The 24497-nt window shown below is 32.2% G+C and overlaps 1 protein-coding gene across 1 annotated transcript; it reads right to left on the reverse strand.

Moving 5' to 3' along the window:
- Positions 1-1434: 1434 nt before the first annotated feature.
- On the reverse strand, positions 1435-2703 carry LOC107427158 (probable aspartic protease At2g35615). Its single transcript, XM_060812669.1, has one exon. The coding sequence runs from the start codon at positions 2701-2703 to the stop codon at positions 1435-1437; it is 1269 nt and encodes a 422-aa protein (XP_060668652.1).
- Between the last annotated feature and the right edge of the window lie 21794 nt (positions 2704-24497).

A 24497-nucleotide genomic window follows, 5' to 3' on the forward strand; every position in this document is an offset into this window, starting at 1 on the left:
TCCACATCTGACAAAGCCAAAAACCAATGGTTGATATAATTAAAAATGAATCAAGGTTTGATGCTTTTGGTATACACTGTGCTTGCTAAACAAACGATAATTTATGATACATATTTTTCTTTTACATGTGCAGATGAAGATATAAAACTTTGTAGTTAATATTTTTATAAAAATTTTAAATCATTTGTAGTTAACTATGATTTATATAACAAGATAGTTAGATAAATAGATATTTATTTTAAATAGATATTTATTTATCTATTTATCTATCATTTGTAGTTAACTATCCCCATAACAAGATAGTTAAACAGATAATTAAATTTTATAAAAAATATAATTATCAAAGACTTACCTAATTTAAATCATTTTGCTTGATTAAAAAGTCAAACCTTATGATAAAATAAATTTAAATTATATTTATTTTATTATTTAATATAAAAAAATAGTCCAACCCGATTAGGTTCGCTAAGCAACAAAACACGTCAAGGAATTAGTTTGGTGCGTGTGCATAACTAGTTTTTATTTTTAAAACAAATATAAAAAAAAATATATAAAAAAATAATGTTTGAGCTATCAAATAAATCTAAAGCCGTAATCCAAAATCATATATAAAACCTTAACACAAGTATAAATCCATTGTCCTAACCACTCATTAATAAAACTGATAGATACTAGGGAGGTCGAAGAATTTTTCAACTCCATGAACAACTACTTGGCTATCATTGTATATATTCCACTTTATGATTCTTGAATAATTCAGTTTAACAAATTCCTCACTACTAGTAGTATTAGATGTTTCAGTAACCACAACTTTAAACTCTGGATGGCAGGTAGCCAACTCAGGTCCGTTAGTGAGATTTCCCAAATCAAAACTTTCTTTGTCAACCTTCGATGTCACAATTTGTGGTTTGAAACTGATGTATGCGTCGAAGTAGATAGCCTGGTCAACAGGAACAAATATGGTGATTTTCGCCTTTCTTCTGTCTTCTAATTTGGATAAAATATTTAAATATGGCTTCAGATATTTGGGAAGTTCCTTCTCAAGAATCAAGGACATGGCTTTCATATTATTGCCGACATCCCAAAGAGCATCCGTGATTTTATCCACTTGATTTTGCATTGGCTCTCGCATGAAATACACCGAAATGTTCAATGAACGATAGACAATAAGAAGTAAAAAAGAACGAAAAGAACAAATATTTAAGAATTTGGAAGCAATTAGAGAAAGATCACATAAACATATGCTAAGAGACAAGGCCGGCCTCAAATATACATACATATATATATCATAATCAATATAATTTTATACTAGTTTAGAATTAGAGTCGCAGTTGAATTACAATTGGTAAACATATATATCTAATAAAAGTTATCCATAGATGTATATGTAGAAAATTTTCAAAAATTTATTTTATATATGTATATATCAACTGGTCATGGAAATAAGGCTGCACATTCCCTAAATTGGAGATAGAGCATTCGTCCAATGAGATCATAACCTACATTATAGGATTGTTGAGCCCTCAATCCAATGATTGTCACCTCTTCAGTAATGCTGGGATTCACATCCAAGCAAAACGTGCCCTTATTAGTATTATAGAACAAGCTCTTTACTTCCAAGTCAAGATCAGCACCATTAGCAAAATGAAGGGAAGCAATCGTATGCACATTTGTTAGTTGACTATTTACTGGCTCTGTCGTGAAGTTACCATGGTAGCACAATTTTCTCGATTCATCAGTGGTTGAGTTCAGCCCCAAATCTTCCATGAAAGCAACTATTTTGATGCGAAATTCTGTATACAAGCCGCTGACTAACCAAAGACCTGATGTTCCCGTGTCCATCACTGCACTTTTGGACCACATACCATTAGGATTGATGTAGGTGTTGCTGTTTCCTACAGTTACGGATTGTAAAGAAAGATAGTAATGACCCGAATATTGTATATCTATAGGGGTAGTGAATCCTTCAAAATTTGCCTCCTCACCTAAGATCAATAGGTTATAACCATAATCTTTATCGGTTATATCTCCAATGCAGTAAGAAAATTTTGATCCAAAGGCCGAAATGGTATAAGATCTGTTGGAAAGTCCAAAAATGCCGTTGAATTTGGAATCAGGAAGTGATTGGGAATCGCTACTACACCCAAATACCATACCAGACACAACGGTAATTTCTTCAGCGATTCCTTCATGTATTGGTCCGAAGGTGAGTTGTTCAGTGGCAATCAGCCCACTGGACATTGATCCTCTAGCATAATTCCTTTTGTTGTAGAAGCATTGGCCGGTTGGGGAGCACTCTCCATTTGCTGAAATATCGATACAACGTTGATCATCACACTGTATAGATGTATAAGTTGATGAGTGAGACGGATCATATATTGCCCTGTTGATGGCCCGCCTACGACATTGCCTGCAACCAGCACAGTCAACCCAAAGAAGGTTGCTTCCTGTATCCATCACTGCGAATTGTTGGACGGGTGGTTGGCCAATTTGGAAGTTGATGAACAGTAGGGGTCCGGAGTAATAATTTGTAGGCTCAAGCTTAGCTTTTGCTTCTGGCTGGAAATATTTTGGGACAATCGCATGATCACTGTGGATAAGTTTGATAACCAAGCCTTTTGGTTTGGGGACGTGAGGGCGACTGGTTGTGAAAGTGGTCAAAGTTGTTGCCAAAAGGAGAAAAAAAAACAAACATGAAGCCATTGATCCGGTAAGTGTAGGACCACCTTTGATTTTTCTGCTGTTAAAGTTTTACTACTTGTATATTTGGATTTTAATTGCAAGGCATATAACGTTTGTTTGTTGGTTGAAAAAGATAAAAAGTATGAAATTTGTTGCTTCTGTTAGTTGAACAAGTGTAAAAGTATGAACTTTCACACAAAAGTTACACTTTCTTTAATTTTAAAGATAAATTAATAAGAAATTTGAACAAGTATATACGTACGTGGAGCTAATTTTTTCCCAAAGCATGGTGATATTTGATGAAATAATTAAAACAATGATTGAAACAATAACGACGCACTACACGAAAATTGATATCTAGCGACACTCACTTAACGATGCTACGAAAGAAACACGTCCGAAAAAACAAAACCACGACTCTGAGGTTAATACGTCAGTAAAAATTCAATAAATATACGACGTACTATATAGATTGTGAGTCGCCTGTTCTCTCCTTCCTTTTTTTTTTAGTTCTTTTAATTAATCTAATTTTCATTCAACAACAAATAATCCATAAAAATATTAAAGCAACATAACTGAGGTTGTTTTTTTTTTTTTTTCTTTTTTGTTATACGTGTAACAAGCAACGCACCAGTAAGATTGTGCATCGCATGTTCTCTCTTAACCTTTTTTTTTTTAAATCTTTTAATCAATCTAATTTTATTTTAATAATAACAATCAATAAAAATATTAGTACACCAATAAGATTGTGCGTCGCCTGTTCTCTCTTCACTTTTTATTTTTTTTTTAGTTTTCTTTTATTTTTTAATAAAATATAAATAAGACCATCATAAGAATTGAACCCAGAACCTCCTACACTCTCAAGAAATCACTACACCACCAGGTCACATGACTTGTATGTACTAATGCAACAAAAACTGCTCAAAAATGGTGTTAGGCGATAAATTACTTAAAGAATGCGTCGCCAAATACATGAACGGGTGACGCATTCTTCAACAAATGCGTCGCCTTTTCTTTTCTTCTTTTTCAAATTTTTTGTCTAAACATTTAAAAAGAAATAAAATCAAAATAGGGCCATAAAAAGAAATGAACCCAAAACCTCCTACACTCTCAAGAAATCACCACATCACCAGGCAAAATAACCTATATGTATTGATATAGCACAAACTGGTTAATATAATGTCAGGCGACGCATTATATTAGGAATGCATTGCCATATAGACGAACATGTGACATATTATTCAAAAACTGCGTCGCCTATTCTTTTTCTTTTTTCAATTTTTTTGTTTAAACATTTAAAAAAAAGCAAAAACTGGTTAATATAATATCAGGCGACTCATTATGTTAGGAATGCTTCGCCAAATAAACGAACAGCCGACATATTATTCAACAAATGCATCGCCTATTCTTTTTCTTTTTTCAATTTTTTTGTTTAAACATTTAAAAAAAAATAAAATCAAAATAGAGCCATAACAAGAATTAAACCCAGGACTTCTTACACTCTCAAGAAATCACCACACCACCAGGCCAAATGACTTATATGTACTGATACAGCAAAAATTGGTTAATATAGTGCTAGGCGACGAATTATTCAAACAATGCATTGCCAAATACATGAATAGGTGATGCATTCTTCAACAAATGCGTCGCCTGTTCTTTTTTTTTTTCAATTTTTTTTAAACATTTAAAAAAAATTAAAAAAAATGCATCGCCTGTTCTTTTTTCTTTTTCCAATTTTTTTTAAACATTTAAAAAAAATAAAATCAAAATAGAGCCATAATAAGAATTAAACCCAGGACTTCCTACACTCTCAAGAAATCACCACACCACCAAGCCAAATGACTTATATGTACTGATACAGCAAAAATTGGTTAACATAGTATTAGGCGACGCATTATTCAAACAATGCGTCGCCAAATACATGAACAGGCGACCCATTCTTCAACAAATGCGTCGCTTAATTTTTTTTTAACATTTTAAAAAAAATAAAATCAAAATATGGCCAGAACAAGAATTGAACCCAGGACCTCCTACACTCTCAAGAAATCCCCACACTACCAGGCCAAATCACTTATATGTACTGATACAGCAAAAATTGGTTAATATAGTATTAGGCGACGCATTATTTAAACATTGCGTCGCCAAACACATGAACAGGCAACACATTTTCTTTTTTTTCTTCTTTTTTTGGTTTAAACATTTAAAAAAAAAAAGAAAATCAAAATATGGCCATAACAAGAATTGAACCCAGGACGCATTATTTAAACAATGAGTCGCCAACGCATTATTTAAACAATGAGTCGCCAAATACATGAACAAGCGACGCATTGTTCAACAAATGCGCCGCCTGTTTTTTTTTTTTTTTTTTTTTCAATTTTTTTGTTTAAACTTTTAAAAAAAATAAAATCAAGATAGGGCTGTAACAAGAATTGAACGCAGAACCTTCTACACTCTCAAGAAATCACCACACCATCGAGCCAAATGACTTATATGTACTGATACAGCAAAAACTGGTTAATAGAGTGTTAGGCGACGCATTCTTTAAACAACGCATCGCCAAATACATGAACAAGCGATGCATTCTTCAACAAATGCGTCGCCTGTTCTTTTCTTTTTTTTCAATTTTTTTTAAACAATTAAAAAAAATAAAATCAAAATAGGACCACAACATGAATTGAACCCAGGACCTCCTACAATCTCAAGAAATCACCATACCACAAGGCCAAATAACTTATATGTGCTTATACTGCAAAAATTGGTTAATATAGTGTTAGGCGACGTATTATTTAAACAATGTGTCGCGAAATACATGAACAGGCGACACATTCTTCAACAAAATGCGTCGCCTACTGTTTTTTTTTTTCAATTTTTTTTAAACATTTAAAAATAAATAAAATCAAAATATGACCATAACAAGAATTGAACCCAGGACCTTCAACACTCTCAGGAAATCACCACACCACCAGGCCAAATGACTTATATATACTGATACAGCAAAAATTGGTTAACATAGTGTTAGACGACGCATTATTTAAACAATGCGTCACCAAATACATGAACAGGCGATGCATTCTTCAACAAATTCGTCGCCTGTTCTTTTTTTTCTTCAATTTTTTTTGTTTAAACATGAAAAAAAAAAATCAAAATAGGGCCATAACAAGAAGTGAACCCAGGACCACCTACACTATCAAGAAATCACCACACACCAGGCCAAATGACTTATATGTATTGATACAGGAAAAATTGGTTAATATAGTGTTAGGCGGCGCATTATTTAAGCAATGCGTCGCCAAATACATGAACAGGCGACGCATTCTTCAACAAATGCATCGCCTGTTCTTTTTTTTTTTTTTCAATTTTTTTAGTTTAAACATTGAAAAATAAATAAAATCAAAATAGGGCCATAACAAGAATTGAACGAGGACCTTCTACACTATCAAGAAACCACCATACCACCAGGCCAAATGACTTATATGTATTGATACAGGAAAAATTGGTTAATATAGTATTAGGCGACGCATTATTTAAACAATGCGTCGCCAAGTACATAAAAAGGCGACGCATTCTTCAACAAATGCGTCGCTTGATCTTTGTTTTTTTTCAATTTTTTTTAAACATCTAAAAATTGATAAAATCAAAATAGGGCCATAACAAGAATTAAATACTGGACCTCTTACACTCTTAAGAAATCACAACACCACCAGGCCAAATGACTTATATGTATTGATATAGGAAAAATTGGTAAATATAGTGTTAGGCGACGCATTATTTAAACAATGCATCGCCAAATACATGAACAGGCGACGAATTAACAAAAAATGCATCGCCTGTGCTTTTTTTTTTCTCAATTTTTTTTGTTTAAACACTTCAAAAAAAAAATAAAATCAAAATAGGGCCATAACAAGAAGTGAACCCAGGACCACCTGCACTATCAAGAAATAACCACACCACCAGGCCAAATTAGGGGTGGGCTCGGTGCGGATTGGTTCGGTTTTTGGGGTTTTTTTAAACCTAACCGACCAATTCGGTTTGGGTTGGTTACATAACCGAACCGAACCGAACCCAATATACAAATCGAACCGAACCGAACCGAACCCAATATACAAACCGAACCGAACCGAACCGACCATATTTGATCAGTTTGGGTTGGATTTGCGGGTTGGGCCGGTCTGGGCTTCGTGTTGGGCCTCGGCCCAAATTGTATATATATATATATATATTTCGAATTTGGTATTTTTTGGACAAAAATTGTATAAAAAATTTTTTAGGCCTTTTTAATCATCAATCTATATTTTAAATTAGATATTCTTTTCAAATTATTCTTTAAATTAAATAATTTTAACATACATCCATCCACCTAAACAAAAATACCAAATAAGTTAATTATTAAGCATCAAACATATTAAATAATACAACACATAATCATACAACTATAATACAAATCTACAACTACCACCACCCAATTATAAACCATACATCAACAAATAAAGTATATAACAAGTCTACAACCATTATTAGCTACAAAATAAAATACAACCCATATTTGAAATCTAAAATTTTAAAATAAACTTATAATTAAATAAACTAATAATCCATAAAAATAAAAATTATTTTAAATATTGTTTTCTTCCACATTCTCCATTGCATGAAAAGCCACCAGCAGTAACCACAAGCTCACTACCTCAATAAACCAAATTCCATTCATCCTTCAACAAACATTAAAATTATAAATAAACATTAAACATTAAGCATTAAATGTAAAGAATTAGCAATCAATAAACATTAAGTGTATTACTAAAATATTATCTAACTTAAAAGATAATTGATGATTTGGAATTAACAACAAACTTACCAAGTAATCATATATCAATTAGGTGGAGGTAAACTTTGTTTTGTAACCCAAGATGCTCCTAAACAAATTAAAATATGATATTAGATTAATTAGTAAGCTAAAAGAAGTTGTAAATATTACTAAAAAATTCTAAAAACTCTAAAATAGATAATAAAAATAAAATTACAAATAATAATAATAAAAAAAATTCTTACCCGATTCAATAGAATCATAATATGCGACATCTTCTATTGGTATTTCAACTCTATAATCATACGTCATAGGCTTTGATTGCAACCAATTTTGAGAACAAATCAAAGCCTCCACCATTTTTGGACCCAATGAACTTCGGAATGCATCAAGAATACGCCCTCCGGTACTAAAAGCAGATTCGGATGCTACTGTAGAAACTGGAATGGCGTATACATCTCTTGCAATTTGAGATAAAATTCGATATTTTGTCCAATTATTTTTCCACCAAGCCAAAATATCAAATTTCTCACTCTCCACATCCTCACATGGATCAAACAAAAATTTATCAACCTCATTCTTTATTTCCAATACATTTTTTTCCATTTTTCTTTTTTTAAATTGTGATTCTTTCAAACGCCGACGATCATCTATGCTTCCATCATCCAATGAATCCATCATCATCCCACTTTGTTGTGCTTGCATTGATTGACCATCATTTGAATTTGATACTTTAGAACTCCCATTCATAGAATCAATTTCCTTATAGAAGTTGTAAAGGTTAACTAAAGTATCTTTTACATCCCTAGTCAAAGATTCAACCATACCACTTTCATAAGCATCCTCAAAAAGATATGATACATATTCCAGCTTATATCGTGGATCAAGCACAATGGCAATAAGCAACAACTTGTTGACATTTCCAAGTGAACCCCAATATTTGTCAAACTTTATCAACATTTTCTTTGCCATATCGGCCATCAAATGATTTTGACTATTACTCCATTCAACAAGTGCATTATACATCAAACTCAATTCATGAAAACATATATTAGAAGTAACAGTCAAAGAGGCACTAAACTTTAAGGTAACTTTATAAAAAGTAGCAAGAAATTTCACAAAAACCCTTGCACTATCCCAATCTTTAATTAGAGGTGGTCCGGCTCTCTTCCTTCCTACTTCATGTTCCTCAAAATATCCAAGATAATGTCCATCAGCATCTATCATCCTATCAAAACCTTTTTGATACTTCAAAGCCGAGTTCAACATCAAATAGGTGGAATTCCACCTAGTAGACACATCCAAAACCACGGTTTCTTTATATTCAATTTTCTCCTTCTCTACACATTCTTTAAATTTGTTTAACCTTGAAGGAGATGATCGAACATATCTAATAGCATTACGAATTCCAGCAATACTATCATGGATTTCCTTTAATCCAAATGTCACAATTAAATTTACAATATGTGCAGCACAACGAACATGTAAAAACTCACCATCCAAAACATTTCCTTTCCAATAATTTAATTTTTCTTTCAAAAAATTAACAGCCACATCATTTGAAGAAGCATTATCAACCGTTATTGTGAAAACCCTTTCAATACCCCATTCAATCAAACAATTTTCTATAACCTTACCAATTGTCTCACCCTTATGATTTTGCACAATACAAAAATTTAAAATTCTCTTATGCAACTTCCAATCATCATCAACGAAATGAGCGGTAAGAGTCATGTAATTGTTATTTTGAATGGAAGTCCATGTGTCCGTCGTAAGACAAACCCTTTGCTTCCTCAATGAAAACACACTCTTCAAAATTTTTTTCTCATCTAAGTACAACTGAAACACATCTCTAGAAATTGTTCTACGAGATGGAGGTTCAAACTTAGGGTTCAAAGCATTACAAAACTTTCTAAACCCTTCTCCTTCAACGTGGCTAAATGGTAACTCGTCCATGATGATCATTTCTGCACATGCAAGCCTACATGCCTCTTTACTAAATGTTGTACTCATAGAGACCAAATTGCTACTACCACTTTCAAATGAAAAAACTTGTTGCTTTTTATCCTCCATCCTATTAGGGTATTTTTTGCATTGGTTCATCAAATGGTTTCGCAATGTACTAGTTCCACATCTCTTGGTATTACATGCATAATCTACCCCACAATGTTTACATTTGCACCTAGGATTATTTGGATCATAATCTGGAATTTTTTCAAAATGTTCCCAAACCCAAGATGGAGCCCTAGAAGGTTTTCTCTTTTGCGTTTTATAAGGTTTATCCAACTGTGAAGGTTGAGATTCAGCTTTATCTGATTCATTTAAATACTCTTCCAATTCATTAATATCATACAAATCATTGTGGCCCTCATCCATCTAGAACCTATTAAAAACAAAATAAACATATACATATATGTATATATATATATATATACAAATATATATACATATAGCTGTCAAAATCAGCAGGCCAGGTTATATTAACAACTTCACAGCAATCAAGTCACACATCACTTCACAATCTCCAAACTTCACAGCAAACAATTTCACAGCCTATGCTTCACTACACTTTCCAAAAGCAATTTTTGACCTTCCCACATGCAAAAATAACGAGAAAAAGGCTAAGTAACTTACCTCCAAATAATAGACAATCACACAATTGTTTGTGATCTTGGAATTAAACGAAGAAAAGGAATGCTATTCGATTTATGCAAGTCACGATAGGCTGTTTGATTTTATCTACAAAACAGGGGAAAAAAATATATTAGACCACAAAGCAAAATAAAAAAAATAAAATTGCAATACTAATTAGAAAAAACAGAAAAAAAAAATTAATGCTATACACTTCTTCCATCCAAACTCCTGGTGTTAAGACTGATTAGAAAAAACAGCATTCCATAGTTTCCATGTATAATATTTTATGTATTTAAAATAGCATAGATTCTTTATCAAGACAAAAAGTTTTAGTTATGCATAAATAATTTTGAGTGACTTGAGGAAAAGTACCTCATATATAATTATATATAAATATATAAATAAATATATATATATATATATATATGCAGCTTGTACTTAATCACTTAATTGTTAGATATATATATGGTTCTGATATAAAAGTAAATAGAACAGTCAAGGAGATTACATACGAGATAATTAGACTCTCTTTCACAATGCTTCAAAAATGATTATCTAAGAAGGCTAGTCCCACTCGTTGCTTAATTAACCCATTTATACGCTTTGACTTTTTTTCCTCAATCATACTCTCACTTCATCACCATTTTGAATCAGTCCTCCAGAAAAGTAAAACTATAAATATTATTTTTCAGATCCACGGTTGCTTTATTAAAACGATTGATTTAGAAACCAGACAACAAATTAATACTACCTCTTGACAAAATGACTCTCAATTAAAGTATTTCTACATAAGCTTCCCATAAATTTTGGAAGTTTATTAATTAATTGCTTAGGATATATATTTATATGTGTGAATGCTTATTTGTATTTATCATCATGACATACATAGCCAAGAAAATTAATGAAACGATAAGCACCAAATTTATGATTGCGCGATCATAAACGACATAAAGTAGTTGGAAGGAAGAAGCAAAAGGAAACAAAACAAGTTACGGAAAAGTAATGGTCATCAGTTTGGCACACGCAAAAATTGACAATTCTCTGTTTTTAACTTTATTTGGAACGTATATATATATATATATACTGTCATTTTAATCTAGGAACATTTTGGCTGTAAGTCGATAACCAATCCTATAAAATGCTTATTCTCAGCGGATCTACTTGCTCTTACTCTTCATCATCATCATCCTAAACACACCTTGGCTGATGAGCATGCGAGACACACCAAAGTGAGCGTGGCAACACCCAACATTGTAGACAGCATGTATTGAAAGGCGAAGAACTTTGCTAAGACTATTTGTTTGGTTGCTGTGGAAGAGAAGCAAAATATTCAAAATTTTAAACAAACTTCCCATTCTATAAAATGGAACCAAAATAGAATAACTGCTGAAAAAGAGAAGTCAGAAACTACAAAATGCATTTTTCATCTACAATATAAGCATTCTCAAGCAACTCAACCAATAATGTAGAAAAGGCAACCAGTATTCCATGGGCAACTACATCTAGATGTTAGTTGGAAATATGAAATTTTACATACCAGAAAAGGTTTTAAGGGAAAATAATAAACTGAAAGAAAAGGAACGAAGAAAAAGTGAGAGGAAACAAAATAAAATTTTTCCCTACTGCAGCAATTTGGGAAAGAAACATGCAAAATTCCTGCCAGTCTCAGTAATCTAAACTACTTAATGTGAGAATAATGGAGGAATAGGAACTATAATCGATGGCTAATGCGAGACCATAGCCGTAATAAACTGTAATAATTCAGAATTAACATTGAAGCTATACAACAGCAAGAGCTCAAGAAAACACCTTGGTAGGATTGTCTCCGTAATGTGCAACAGCAAGAGGAACAGCTTCTCGATTAAGCCCTGAAGCAATATATTTGCTCACTACAGGATCCACAGAAGTGCCCTGAAATAACAAAAATGTTGACTTAATACCTTAGCATTTGAAAGCTAATTTCAAGAGACAGGTCAGTTTCAAGAAATCACGAGAAGTAATTATTTGAATTAGTAAAGCAATTGGAAAGCTTTTACTAATTATTCATTTTGCATCAGCGATGCAATCAGAAAATTTTATTTATTTCCATATCAAAGACTGACTAGACACATGGAAAACTACTTAATGATACTTATAAGATGAATCGACAATAAAATGCAAATTTCATGAGGCTTCAATACACTTAAAAGAACCTTCACAAACATCAAAACAGAGGAGACATACCACTGAAGATGCTGATGACGTAGTCCTAGCTGGAAGGTTTTCCAACCCAAGCCTGCTCCAATTTTGGTTTTCTTTCTCTGCTTCAGCTATAACTTTTCTCTCAAAATCAAAATCATATTGGAAATTACTGTGGGGTATGTCACCTATTTGTGGTAGTAGTTGAGGCTGAAAAATAGGCAATTAAAACCAAAACCAAATCATATTATACACAACATATTGCGAGATAAAAACCAACTAGATTATGCAAACACCTGCACAAGCGTTCAATTTCGAAACAAAATATGAAACACAGGAAAACAATGGTTTAAATGACTTACTTTGCAGTAAACATGAAAAGAGTGAATATTAAAATTATATGTACTACAACATAAACATACTTTTCCCAATTAAATTTCTAAACATTTGAAAAGCAAAACAATGATTTGAATGATACTACGCAGTATTACATAAAACACAGGTCATGATCCCGACTAATATAATGAAGTTCTAAAATAAAAGGAATAGGATATCTTACTGGTGGAGTGATTCGATATCATCTTGGATTATCAACTTCCTGAATAGAAAATAAAAAAGAACAATAACAATAATTAATCCTAAACATGGCGTGTTTGACATTGAAACAAAGTTTAACTGGTTGAAAATTCGAATCCTTCTAACTTCTAGGGTTAGGAATTCATAAGTATTTGGCTCTAGCGAGCTATTTCAACATGCTTTACGTATATCAGTATATGTTTTTTTCTTTTCTGCTTTTCCTTCTATATTGTTTTAGGTACTCGTACTACACGATCTGGGGAATTATTTTACCTGCAGAGCTTGGGACTTGGGAGGGCGACGAGTGGTGGCGAATGGCGATCGGCGAGAGGGCGCGGACTGGGTCCGGTGCCGGCGGTTGTTCAAGTGGTGGCGTTGCTTGGGAGTTCAATCGGGTGGTGGCTGGCCGGAGGATGCTGCCTGCAAGTGGCGACTGGCGACGCGAATGCTAGGGCTTCAATTTCGTTTTGTGAGAATCTGAGATTGTGTTGACTGTTGAGTGCTCACTGTTGTGTATTGTGTTTTCATCTTGAAATCCAACGGTGGTAATTAGATGGTGAGAGATCAATGGCTTACAAAATTTCATAGAAATAATTTAATGAAAATAATTTTTGCAAAATGGCTCTTTGGGTATGAAACGGTTCGGTTCGGGTTGGGTGGGTTAAAATTCCTTCCAACCCGTAACCCGAACCGAAAATCTAATATTTTTATATGTATAACCCGACCCAAACCGACTAAACAATAAAAACCAACCCAAACCGACCCAAATTCTTCGGTTTGGTCGGGTCAGGTCGGTTTTTGCCCACTCCTAGGCCAAATGACTTATATGTATTGATACAGGAAAAATTGGTTAAAATAGTGTTAGGCGACGCATTATTTAAGCAATGCGTCGCCAAATACATGAACAGGCGATACATTCTTCAACAAATGCATCGCCTGCTCTTTTTTTTTTTTCAATTTTTTTCTTTGAACATTAAAAAATAAATAAAATCAAATTAGGCCCATAACAAGAATTGAACCAGGACCTCCTACACTATCAAGAAACGACCATACCACCAGGCCAAATGACTTATATGTATTGATACAGGAAAAATTGGTTAATATAGTGTTAGGCGATGCATTATCTAAACAAAGCGTCGCCAAGTACATAAAAAGGCGACACATTCTTCAACAAATGCGTCGCTTGTTTGTTTTTTTTTTTTCAATTTTTTTAAACATTTAAAAATCAATAAAATCAAAATAGGGCCATAACAAGAATTGAATACAAGACCTCTTACACTCTTAAGAAATCACAACATCACCAGGCCAAATGACTTATATGTATTGATGCAGGAAAAATTGGTTAATATAGTGTTAGGCGATGCATTATTTAAACAATGCATCACGAAATACATGAACAGGCGACGAATTAACAAAAAATGCATCGCCTGTTCTTTTTTTTTTTTCAATTTTTTTTAAACATTTAAAAAAAATAAAATCAAAATAGAGCCATAACAAGAATTAAACCCAGGACTTCTTACACTCTCAAGAAATCACCACACCACCAGGCCAAATGACTTATATGTACTGATACAGGAAAATTTGGTTAATATAGTGTTAGGCGACGCATTATTTAAGCAATTCGTCGCCAACCACATGAACACGCAACACATTCTCTTTTTTCTTCTTCTTTTTTTTTTGTTTAAACATTTAAAAAAAAGAAAAGAAAATCAAAATATGGCCATAACAAGAATTGAACCTAGGACCACCTACACTATCAAGAAATCACCACACCATCAGGCCAAATAACTTATATGTACTAATACAACAAAAATTGGTTAATATAGTGTTAGCCGACGCATTATTTAAACAATGCATCGCCAAATACATGAACAGGCGACGCATTCTTCAACAAATGCGTCGGGTGTTCTTTTTTTTTGCCAATTTTTTTTAAACATTTAAAAAAAATTAAAATCAAAATAGGACCACAACAAGATTTGAACCCATGACCTCCTACATTCTTAAGAAATCATCATACCACCAAGCCAAATGACTTATATGTACTTACACTGCAAAACTTGGTTAATATAGTGTTAGACGACGCATTATTTAAACAATGCGTCACCAAATACATGAACAGGCGGCGCATTCTTCAACAAATGCATCCCCTGTTCTTTTTCTTTTCAATTTTTTTGTTTAAACATTTAAAAAAAAATCAAAATAAGGCCATAACAAGAACTGAACCTAGGACCACCTACACTATCAAGAAATCACCACACCACCAGGCCAAATAACTTATATGTACTAATATAACAAAAATTGGTTAATATAGTGTTAGGCGACGCATTATTTAAACAATGCGTCATCAAATACATGAACAGGCGACGCATTCTTCAACAAATGCTTTGTGCGTTCTTTTTGTTTTTTCAATTTATTTTTTAAACATTTCAAAAAAAATAAAATTAAAATAGGACCACAACAAGAATTGAACCCAAGACCTCCTACACTCTCAAGAAATCACCGTACCACCAGGCCAAATGACTTATATGTACTTATATTGAAAAAATTGATTAATATAGTGTTAGGCGACGCATCATTTAAACAATTGTCGCCAAATCATGAACAGGCGATGCACTCTTCAACAGGTGCATCGCCTATTCTTTTTTTTTTCAATTTTTTTTTAAACATTTGAAAAAAAATAAAATTAAAAAAATAAAATTAAAATAGGACCACAACTAGAATTGAACCAGGACCTCCTACACTCTTAAGAAATCATCATACCACCAGGCCAAATGACTTATATGTACTTATACTGCAAAACTTGGTTAATATAGTGTTAGGTGACGCATTATTTAAACAATGCGTCACCAAATACATGAACAGGCGGCGCATTCTTCAACAAATGCATCGCCTGTTATTTTTCTTTTCAATTTTTTTGTTTAAACATTTAAAAAAAAAAATCAAAATAAGGCCATAACAAGAATTGAATCTAGGACCACCTACACTATTAAGAAATCACCACACCACCAGGCCAAATAACTTATATGTACTGATACAACAAAAATTGGTTAATATAGTGTTAGGCGACGGATTATTTAAACAATTCGTCATTAAATACATGAACAGGCGACGCATTCTTCAACAAATGCTTCGCGTGTTCTTTTTTTTTTTTCAATTTATTTTCTAAACATTTCAAAAAAAATAAGACCTCCTACACTCTCAATAAATCACTATACCGCCAGGCCAAATGACTTATTTGTACTTATACTGAAAAAATTGATTAATATAGTGTTAGGCGACGCATTATTTAAACAGTTGTCGCCAAATCATGAACAGGCGATACACTCTTCAACAGGTGCGTCGCTTGTTCTTTTTTTTTTCCATTTTTTTATTTAAACATTTAAAATTATTTACACAATTATCGCCAAATCATGAACAGGCGATGCACTCTTCAACAGGTGCGTCGCCTATTTTTTTTTTTTCAATTTTTTTATTTAAACATTTAAAAAAAATAAAATCAAGATAGGGCCATAATAAGAATTGAACCCAGAACCACCTACACTCTCAAAAAATCACCACACCATCGAGCCAAATGACTTATATGTACTGATACAGCAAAAACTGGTTAATATAGTGTTTGGCGATGCATTATTTAAACAATGCGCCGCCAAATACATGAACAGGCGACGCATTCGTTGAAAAATGCGTCGCCTGTTAATTTTTTTTTTTCAATTTTTTTTAAACATTTAAAAAAAAAATCAAAATAGGACCACATCAAGAATTGAACCCAAGATCTCCTATACTCTCAAGAGATCGCCATATCACCAGGCCAAATGACTTATATGTGCTTATACTGCAAAAATTGGTTAATATAGTGTTAGGCAACGCATTATTTAAACAATGTGTCGCCAAATACATGAACAGGTGACGCATTCTTTAACAAATGTGTCGCCTGTTTTTTTTTTTTCAATTTTGTTTTCAAACATTTAAAAAAAAATGAAAATAGGACCATTAAAAGAATTGAACCCAGGACCTTCTACACTCTCAGGAAATCACCACACCACCAGGCCAAATCACTTATATATGCTTATACAGCAAAAATTGGTTGACATATTGTTAGGCAACACATTATTTAAACAATGCTTCACCAAGTACATGAGCAGGCGACGCATTCTTCAACAAATGCATCGCCTGTTCTTTTTTTTTTTCAATTTTTTTGTTTAAACATTAAAAAATAAATAAAATCAAAATAGGACCATAACAAGAATTGAACCCAGAATCTCCTACACTATCAAGAAACCACCATACCACCAAGCCAAATGACTTATATGTATTAAGACATGAAAAGTTGGTTAATATAGTGTTAGGCGACGCATTTTTTAAACAATGCGTCGCCAAGTACATAAAAAGGCGACGCATTCTTTAACAAATACGTCGCTTGTTCGTTTTTTTTTTCAATTTTTTTAAACATTTAAAAGTAAATAAAATAAAAATAGGGCCATAACAAGAATTGAACCCAGGACCACCTACACTATCATGAAATCACCACACCACCAGGCCAAATGACTTATATGTATTGATACAGGAGACATTGGTTAATATAGTGTTGGGCGATGCATTATTTAAACAATGCGTCGCCAAATACATGAACAGGCGACACATTCATCAACAAATGCCTCACCTGTTCTTCTTTTTTTTTTTTCGATTTTTTTTAAACATTAAAAAAAAAAAAATCAAAGTAAGGCCATAGAAAGAATTGAACCCAGGACTTCCAACACTCTCAAGAAATCACCACACCGCCATGCCAAATGCTTATATGTACTTATATTGCAAAATTTGGTTAATACACTGTTAGGCGATGCATTATTTAAACAATACGTCGCCAAATACATGAACAAATACATGAACAAGCAACGCATTCTTCAACAAATGCGTGGCCTGTTCTTTTTTTTTTTCAATTTTTTTGCTTAAAAATTAAAAAATAAAATAAAATCAAAATAGGGCCATAACAAAAATTGAACCCAGGACTTCCTACACTCTCAAGAAATCACCACACCACCAGGCCAAATAACTTATATGTACTGATACAACAAAAATTGGTTAATATAGTTTTAGGCAAGGCATTATTTAAACAATGCGTCGGCAAATGCATCGCCTGTTCTTTTTTTTTTTTTCAATTTTTTTGTTTAAACATTTAAAAATAAATAAAATCAAAATAGGGCCATAACAAGAATTGAACTCAGAACCTCCTACAGTCTCAAGAAATCACCCCACCATCAAGCCAAATGACTTGTACGTTCTGATACAGCAAAAACTGGTTTATATAGTGTTAGGCGATGCATTATTTAAACAATGCGTCGCCAAATATATGAACAGGCGACGCATTCTTCAACAAATGCGCTGCCTGTTCTTTTTTTTTTCAATTTTTTTAAACATTTAAAAAAAATAAAATCAAAATAGGACCATAATAAGAATTGAACCCAGGACCTCCTACACTCTCAAGAAATTAGCATACCACCAGGCCAAATGACTTATATGTACTTATACTACAAAAATTGGTTAATATAGTGCTAGGCGACGCATTATTTAAACAACGCGTGACCAAATACATGAACAGGCGACGCATTCTTCAACAAATGCATCGCCTGTTCTTTGTTTTTTTTTTTCAATTTTTTTGTTTAAACATTTAAAAAATAAATAAAATCAAAATAGGGCCATAATAAGAATTGTACCCAGAACCTCCTACACTCTCAAGAAATCACCACATCATCACGCCAAATGACTTATATGTACTGATACAGCAAAAAATGGTTAATATAGTGTTAGGTGATGCATTATTTAAGCAATGCGTCACCAAATACATGAACAGGCGACGCATTCTTCAACAAATGCGCTGCCTGTTCTTTTTTTTTTTCAATTTTTTTTTAAACATTTAAAAAAATAAAATCAAAATAGGACCACAACAAGAATTGAACCCAAGACCTCCTACACTCTCAAGAAATCACCATACCACCAGGCTAAATGACTTATATGTACTTATACTGCAAAAATTGGTTAATATAGTGCTAGGCGACACATTATTTAAACAACGCGTCACCAAATACATGAACAGGCGACGCATTCTTCGACAAATACGTCGCCTGTTCTTTTTTTTTTTTTCAATTTTTTTGTTTAAAAATTTAAAAAAAAAATCAAAAAAGGGCCATAACAAGAATTGAGCCTAGGACTTGCTATACTATCAAAAAATCACCACACCACCAGGCCAAGTGAATTGTATGTACTAATACATCAAAACTAGCTAATATAGTGTTAGGCGACGCATTATTTTAATAATAGGTCACCAAATAGATGAATAGGCGATGCATTCTGCGACAAATGCATCCCCTTTTTTTTTTCAATTTTTTTGTTTAAATATTTAAAAAAAAATCAAAATAGGTTCATAACATGAACTGAACCTAGGACCTCCTATACTCTCAAGAAATCACCACACCATCAGGCTAAATCACTTGGATGTGATAATACAATAAGAACTAGCTAGTATAGTTTTCGGTGACACAGTCTTTTAAGAAAGAGTCTCTAAATAGACTAAAAAGCGACGCATTTGTAAACAACTACGTCGCCGTGTCACGCAACCAATTTTTAACTTTTTTTTCAATTTGAAAGTTAGTTTTAGTAATTTTTTAGTTTTGTAAATATGCTTTCTTTTTTTTTTTTAATTTGTAGATGACCCATCAACAAAACTAATTAAAGATTAAAAAAATAAAATGTAATAGGCGATGTGTTTTAATGGAATTGCGTCACCTATTCCTTCAATTATTTTTTATTTTCTATTTTTTAAGAAAAGCAATTTAATAGACTTTCAATTTTTAAAAACAAGTAAACTATCAATGACCACAAACACATGAAAGTTAAGCTCATTTAACATACTTATCTAGATAAATTGGTCAATAAATGCTTGTTGAATTAGAATTCTATATTTGGTACCCTATCTCAAATTAGGTCTTGAGATATTTTGTGTCTCGTCTATACACATATATGTATAATTGAGAAAAGCATTGACAAAACTATTTTCTATTTTTGGATCAATGGAATTTATGTTCGTTGGATTGCTACATGGATATATTTGTAGATGAACAATTAAAAAATTATTTAAAGATTATAAAGAAAATATAAAAAAATGAAATAGGCGACGCTTTTCGACCATAATACGTCGCTTGATCCCAAAATTAAAGAACAGGCAATCCTTCTTGAAGAGAATACGTCGCCTATTCTCTCAATTAACAAAAACAAAAATTTTCAAAGACATGCAAATTTTATAAAGAATAAAGGTGTACTTGAAAACAGAAAAATAAACAGTAATCTTCGATATTTTGCTTCTCATTTTTAAGAAATATTTTCAGTTTTTATTTGTAGTTGAAAAATAAAAAAATTAATCAAAGAAAAAAAATGCAATTGGGAGAAAAGGCGTGTTCTTGCCATTTTTTGAAAATTTTTGACGCGTTTTAAAATTTTTACGCGCTCCTTTGAATCCATTTTTTCTTTTTTAAAACTACATCAAGTACACTACCTAATCGATATTAGATTCGGAAGCAATCTAAGAGAGACTTGAAGAGTGAGATATTTTGGGTTTCATTTTTCATTTGCCTATGTTGTCGTTGGCCGAGAAGCTGGATTTCTCTTTGTCGCCCTCGTGATTTTTTGGTTTTCTTCTTTCTTTGTCTCCATCGTTTAGGTGAGTTTCTTTTTTCTTGACATGAGGTGGGTTTTTTTTTTTTTTTTTTTCATTTTAACTGCAGCTTAGGTTCATTGGGTTTTATTAATCTTGCTTTTGTAGAAATTATGTTTGTGATATTGCTTGACATTATTTTGCTAAGTTCAACAAGTATTTTATGTTGAAGATCAACTTGAATCAAGATGGTCTATTGTTTTAACTTCACCACAACATCGTACTTTTGTTGAAGAAGATGTTCTTGGAGATACAAAGATGGCTCACAATCCATTTGTCATATAGTTGCCAAGTATCGATGAAAATGATAATGAGGATGAATGTGAGAGTGACTATGTTTGTAATGACTGTGAGGGGAGAAATGTACCTCGTCAAATCTTAAGAACAATGGTAATATTCTTTAAATTTTCATTTACTAAATTACAAATTTAATAATGATTAATATTTTATTTATTTTGCATAAGTGCTAATAACTATTTTAATGTTTCCATATGCAGTATGAGGATGTAATATCGTTAACAAGAGGATGTCAACTTCCATCTCAATGAATATGCATTCATGGAAGTTTAATTAATATTAAATTTGTTATGAAAAATACAATAGCTTACAAATTATGTAAAAATATGTCAATGAGATGATAATTAATTTATTTGATAATTAATTTGTTATGACAAAATATTTATTTAATTTGGATGAAGCTAGTTTTCGTTTTTTTGTATTTTAATTATTTTTATATTTTTACTATTTTAATCACTTTTCACAAAATTTAAAAAAATAAAAAAAAAAGGAAGGGGCGACGCATTAACAAATAATGTGTCGCTAAAAGTGTCGATGCGTCGTTAAATAGGTGACTCTATTAATGCGTCGCTAAATAGGCCAACTAATGCATCGCTAAATAGTCACCTCTATTAATGCATCGGTAAATAGGCGACTCTATTAATGCGTCGCTAAATACTCACTTTATTAATGCGTCGCTAAATAGGCGACTCTACTAATGCGCCACTAAATAGTCAACTCTATTAATGCGTCGCTATATAGGCGACTCTATTAATGCGTTGCTAAAAGTAAATATGCGTCGCTAAAAACTGAAAGATAGACGACTCTCATAATACGTCGCTTGTTGTCTTATAGATTTAGCAACAGGACATTAGGTGACACCGTGCAATACGTCATTATTTATTTTATGCGACGCATTTATTGCGTCGTTTATTAACGCGATTCTAGTAGTGATGGAATTGAATAACTTTTTTATTAGTTGTTTGAGCACACCTTGCATTGATTAACAATGTCACTACAAGAAATTCACCTTTTACCGACAAATCAATATTGTCGGCAAAACATAAAATTTGTCAGTAAATGTTTTACTAGCGAAAATAAATTCTTCAGTCATTTTGTCACTTATGCCTCATCTGCAATTATATTTATTGAAATTTTTTTAATTTTTTGGGGCTAAAACTTTTGGAGACAAAAGTTTAGTTTTCTTGCCAAAAACTATTCCCAACGAATCTAAAATTGTCTGTAAAAGCTTTTAACGACAAAATTATTTTGTCGGCAATAACTAATTTGCCGTCAAATCTAATTCATTGGCAATGGTAGTTTTAGCGACGTAAAAATTTAGTCGGCAATAATTAATTTGCCGCACTATATGTTGGATAAATCTGCATTTTGTTTAAGTGGTTTGACACAAATCCCAAAACAAAAAGTGGGTGCAAATGGATTTTCACTTACCGAACATTAATATTTGTCATCAATGGTATGCTGCTGATCCTTATATTTTGGTAAGTCAAGCTCAGCAGGTTTTCTACATTGATGATCCTAAATTAGGGATCAATTGGAAAGTTGTACAAAATGCACACCATTAAAATTTGTGGGATATTTTGGAGAAGATAGAGGAGGATGATGAAGTTGAAATATCATCATTGGATGCATATCAAAAGGATGAGTCATCAAATGTTGTATGGAGGGTTGATGATGAGTTAAATGAGCTGCATCTTCAACAAGTTGATGTTGAACCATACATAGTTGAATATGTTGAACCTAATTTTACAACATTCAATGATGATAACTTTATAGATGATGGAAATGAGAATGAGATGAGTGGTGATAATTGTGTATCTGACAATGAAGATTATGTACTAATGAATGAAGACGATAATGTTTAATTAATAAAATCACTTTAAAATGCATTCCGTGAAAATATTGAATTATTATATATATTCGTTTTCTATTTTTTTGTGATGGAATATATTTGTGATGTATATTGATAAATTAAAATTCATTCATTGAAATATTGAATGAAATATTTATCTATTATTGTATTAATATGTTAACGTACATATATTAAATTAGATGCATAAGGCAATACGTGGTCATTCTCGACTTGCTGCCCATGACCGTTGCTCTGGCCGTGGCCATGGTCATGATCATGGTTGTAGCAATTCCGCGGATATTACTGCAGAGCTTTCGACTCCGATCATTCCAACACCAACCTTACGAGATTTGGGCTTATTGATTTCATCCCCTCCATCTGCTCTTGTGCCATTCGCTCTACCTTATCCATCTGTTACTCCTGCTCCATCCACTCCATCTGTTTCATCCATTACATCTCCTAGTATTCATGATAGCACAAGTACTCTATATTATATATTCAGTAATTGTTTCTAATTAGTTCTTTCTCAATTTGTTTCAACTTTTTCCATATTTATTGGAAAAAGAAAAGCTAGTAATTATCTATACTACAAACTTGACCATTAAACTCTATAACTTTGATAAACAGCAGTAAAATTATTACTGCCTATTCAGAGAAATGAATAGAAAAAATAAAAATAAAAAAGAAAAGAAACTCATAAGCCATTGAGAATTAGTTGTTAAGTGACAGAAAATTGTGTCAGTTGGGAAAGTGAACTCTAGGCTTTGCCATTCTACTAAGGTTTTGACAGCAAGGATGAAACTACAGTATCATTTGGGAGCTATCCAATTAGCCATGATAGCATTAAGTTTACGAAACACCCTTTTTTAAAGTGAGGCAGAGAGGACAAGGCATGAAAAATTGCACCGTCACTATCCATTTTGGCGTATAATTAATTGTTAGAAGCACTACAAACTCAACATTAGTAGAAGTAGAACTAATCTTAATATGTATGTCACACCCCAAGTCTAAATACTTAGAATGAGATCAAAGTCATACTTAAAAACTCAATAAAACTTATAATGCGGAACATAAAAACTCTCCAAACATTATTAACAAATAATATCTAAAATATCTCCCAAAACAAATGAAAAAAAAAAACTCCAACACCCAAAAGGTGCCAAATCTAGCTACCTTGAAACTATGGTGTATCTAAAACTATAACAATAAATAATGAGTATAAAACACCGCAAGCTATTGGTTTTTCATATTCATATACAAATACTTAAAATAATAATGAATAAATATTAAAAAATAATCTTTAACAATGTAAACATAATTTTGCATATAAACTTTAATTTTTAATTATGTAGGACTTGGCATAACATAATATTAGCTGTCGATAATTCGTATAAACTCGAGTGTGAGGATGTAACAAGTGGGAAAATAAAAATTTTAAAAACAAGCACTCATGCCCAAAGATATAAGTTATACCCCTATTGTGATCATCAATAGGTCCTTGCACATGACATAATACGTCTAAACTGAAGGTAAAAGGCCATAAATCACTAGATAAAAACCTTTACATTATTCATCTCAACATCCGAAAACATATCATAACATATCACGTAAATGCCTATTAAGTACCAATAACCAGAGCATAAATACATATATCAATAATCCAACAATTTATTTGTACAATACAAATATATATTTCATAAAAACGTAAAGTTATAGAAAACATAAATAAAACAATACATATCATAATTACATATTTGCTATGGTTTTAGTAA

Source organism: Ziziphus jujuba, chromosome 1 (assembly GCF_031755915.1).
Source record: "Ziziphus jujuba cultivar Dongzao chromosome 1, ASM3175591v1".
Taxonomy (NCBI): domain Eukaryota; kingdom Viridiplantae; phylum Streptophyta; class Magnoliopsida; order Rosales; family Rhamnaceae; genus Ziziphus; species Ziziphus jujuba.

What these genes read in the sequence shown, in the direction of transcription:
- LOC107427158 (XM_060812669.1), bottom strand. Translation starts at nt 2,703, where the DNA reads ATGGCTTCATGTTTGTTTTTTTTTCTCCTTTTGGCAACAACTTTGACC.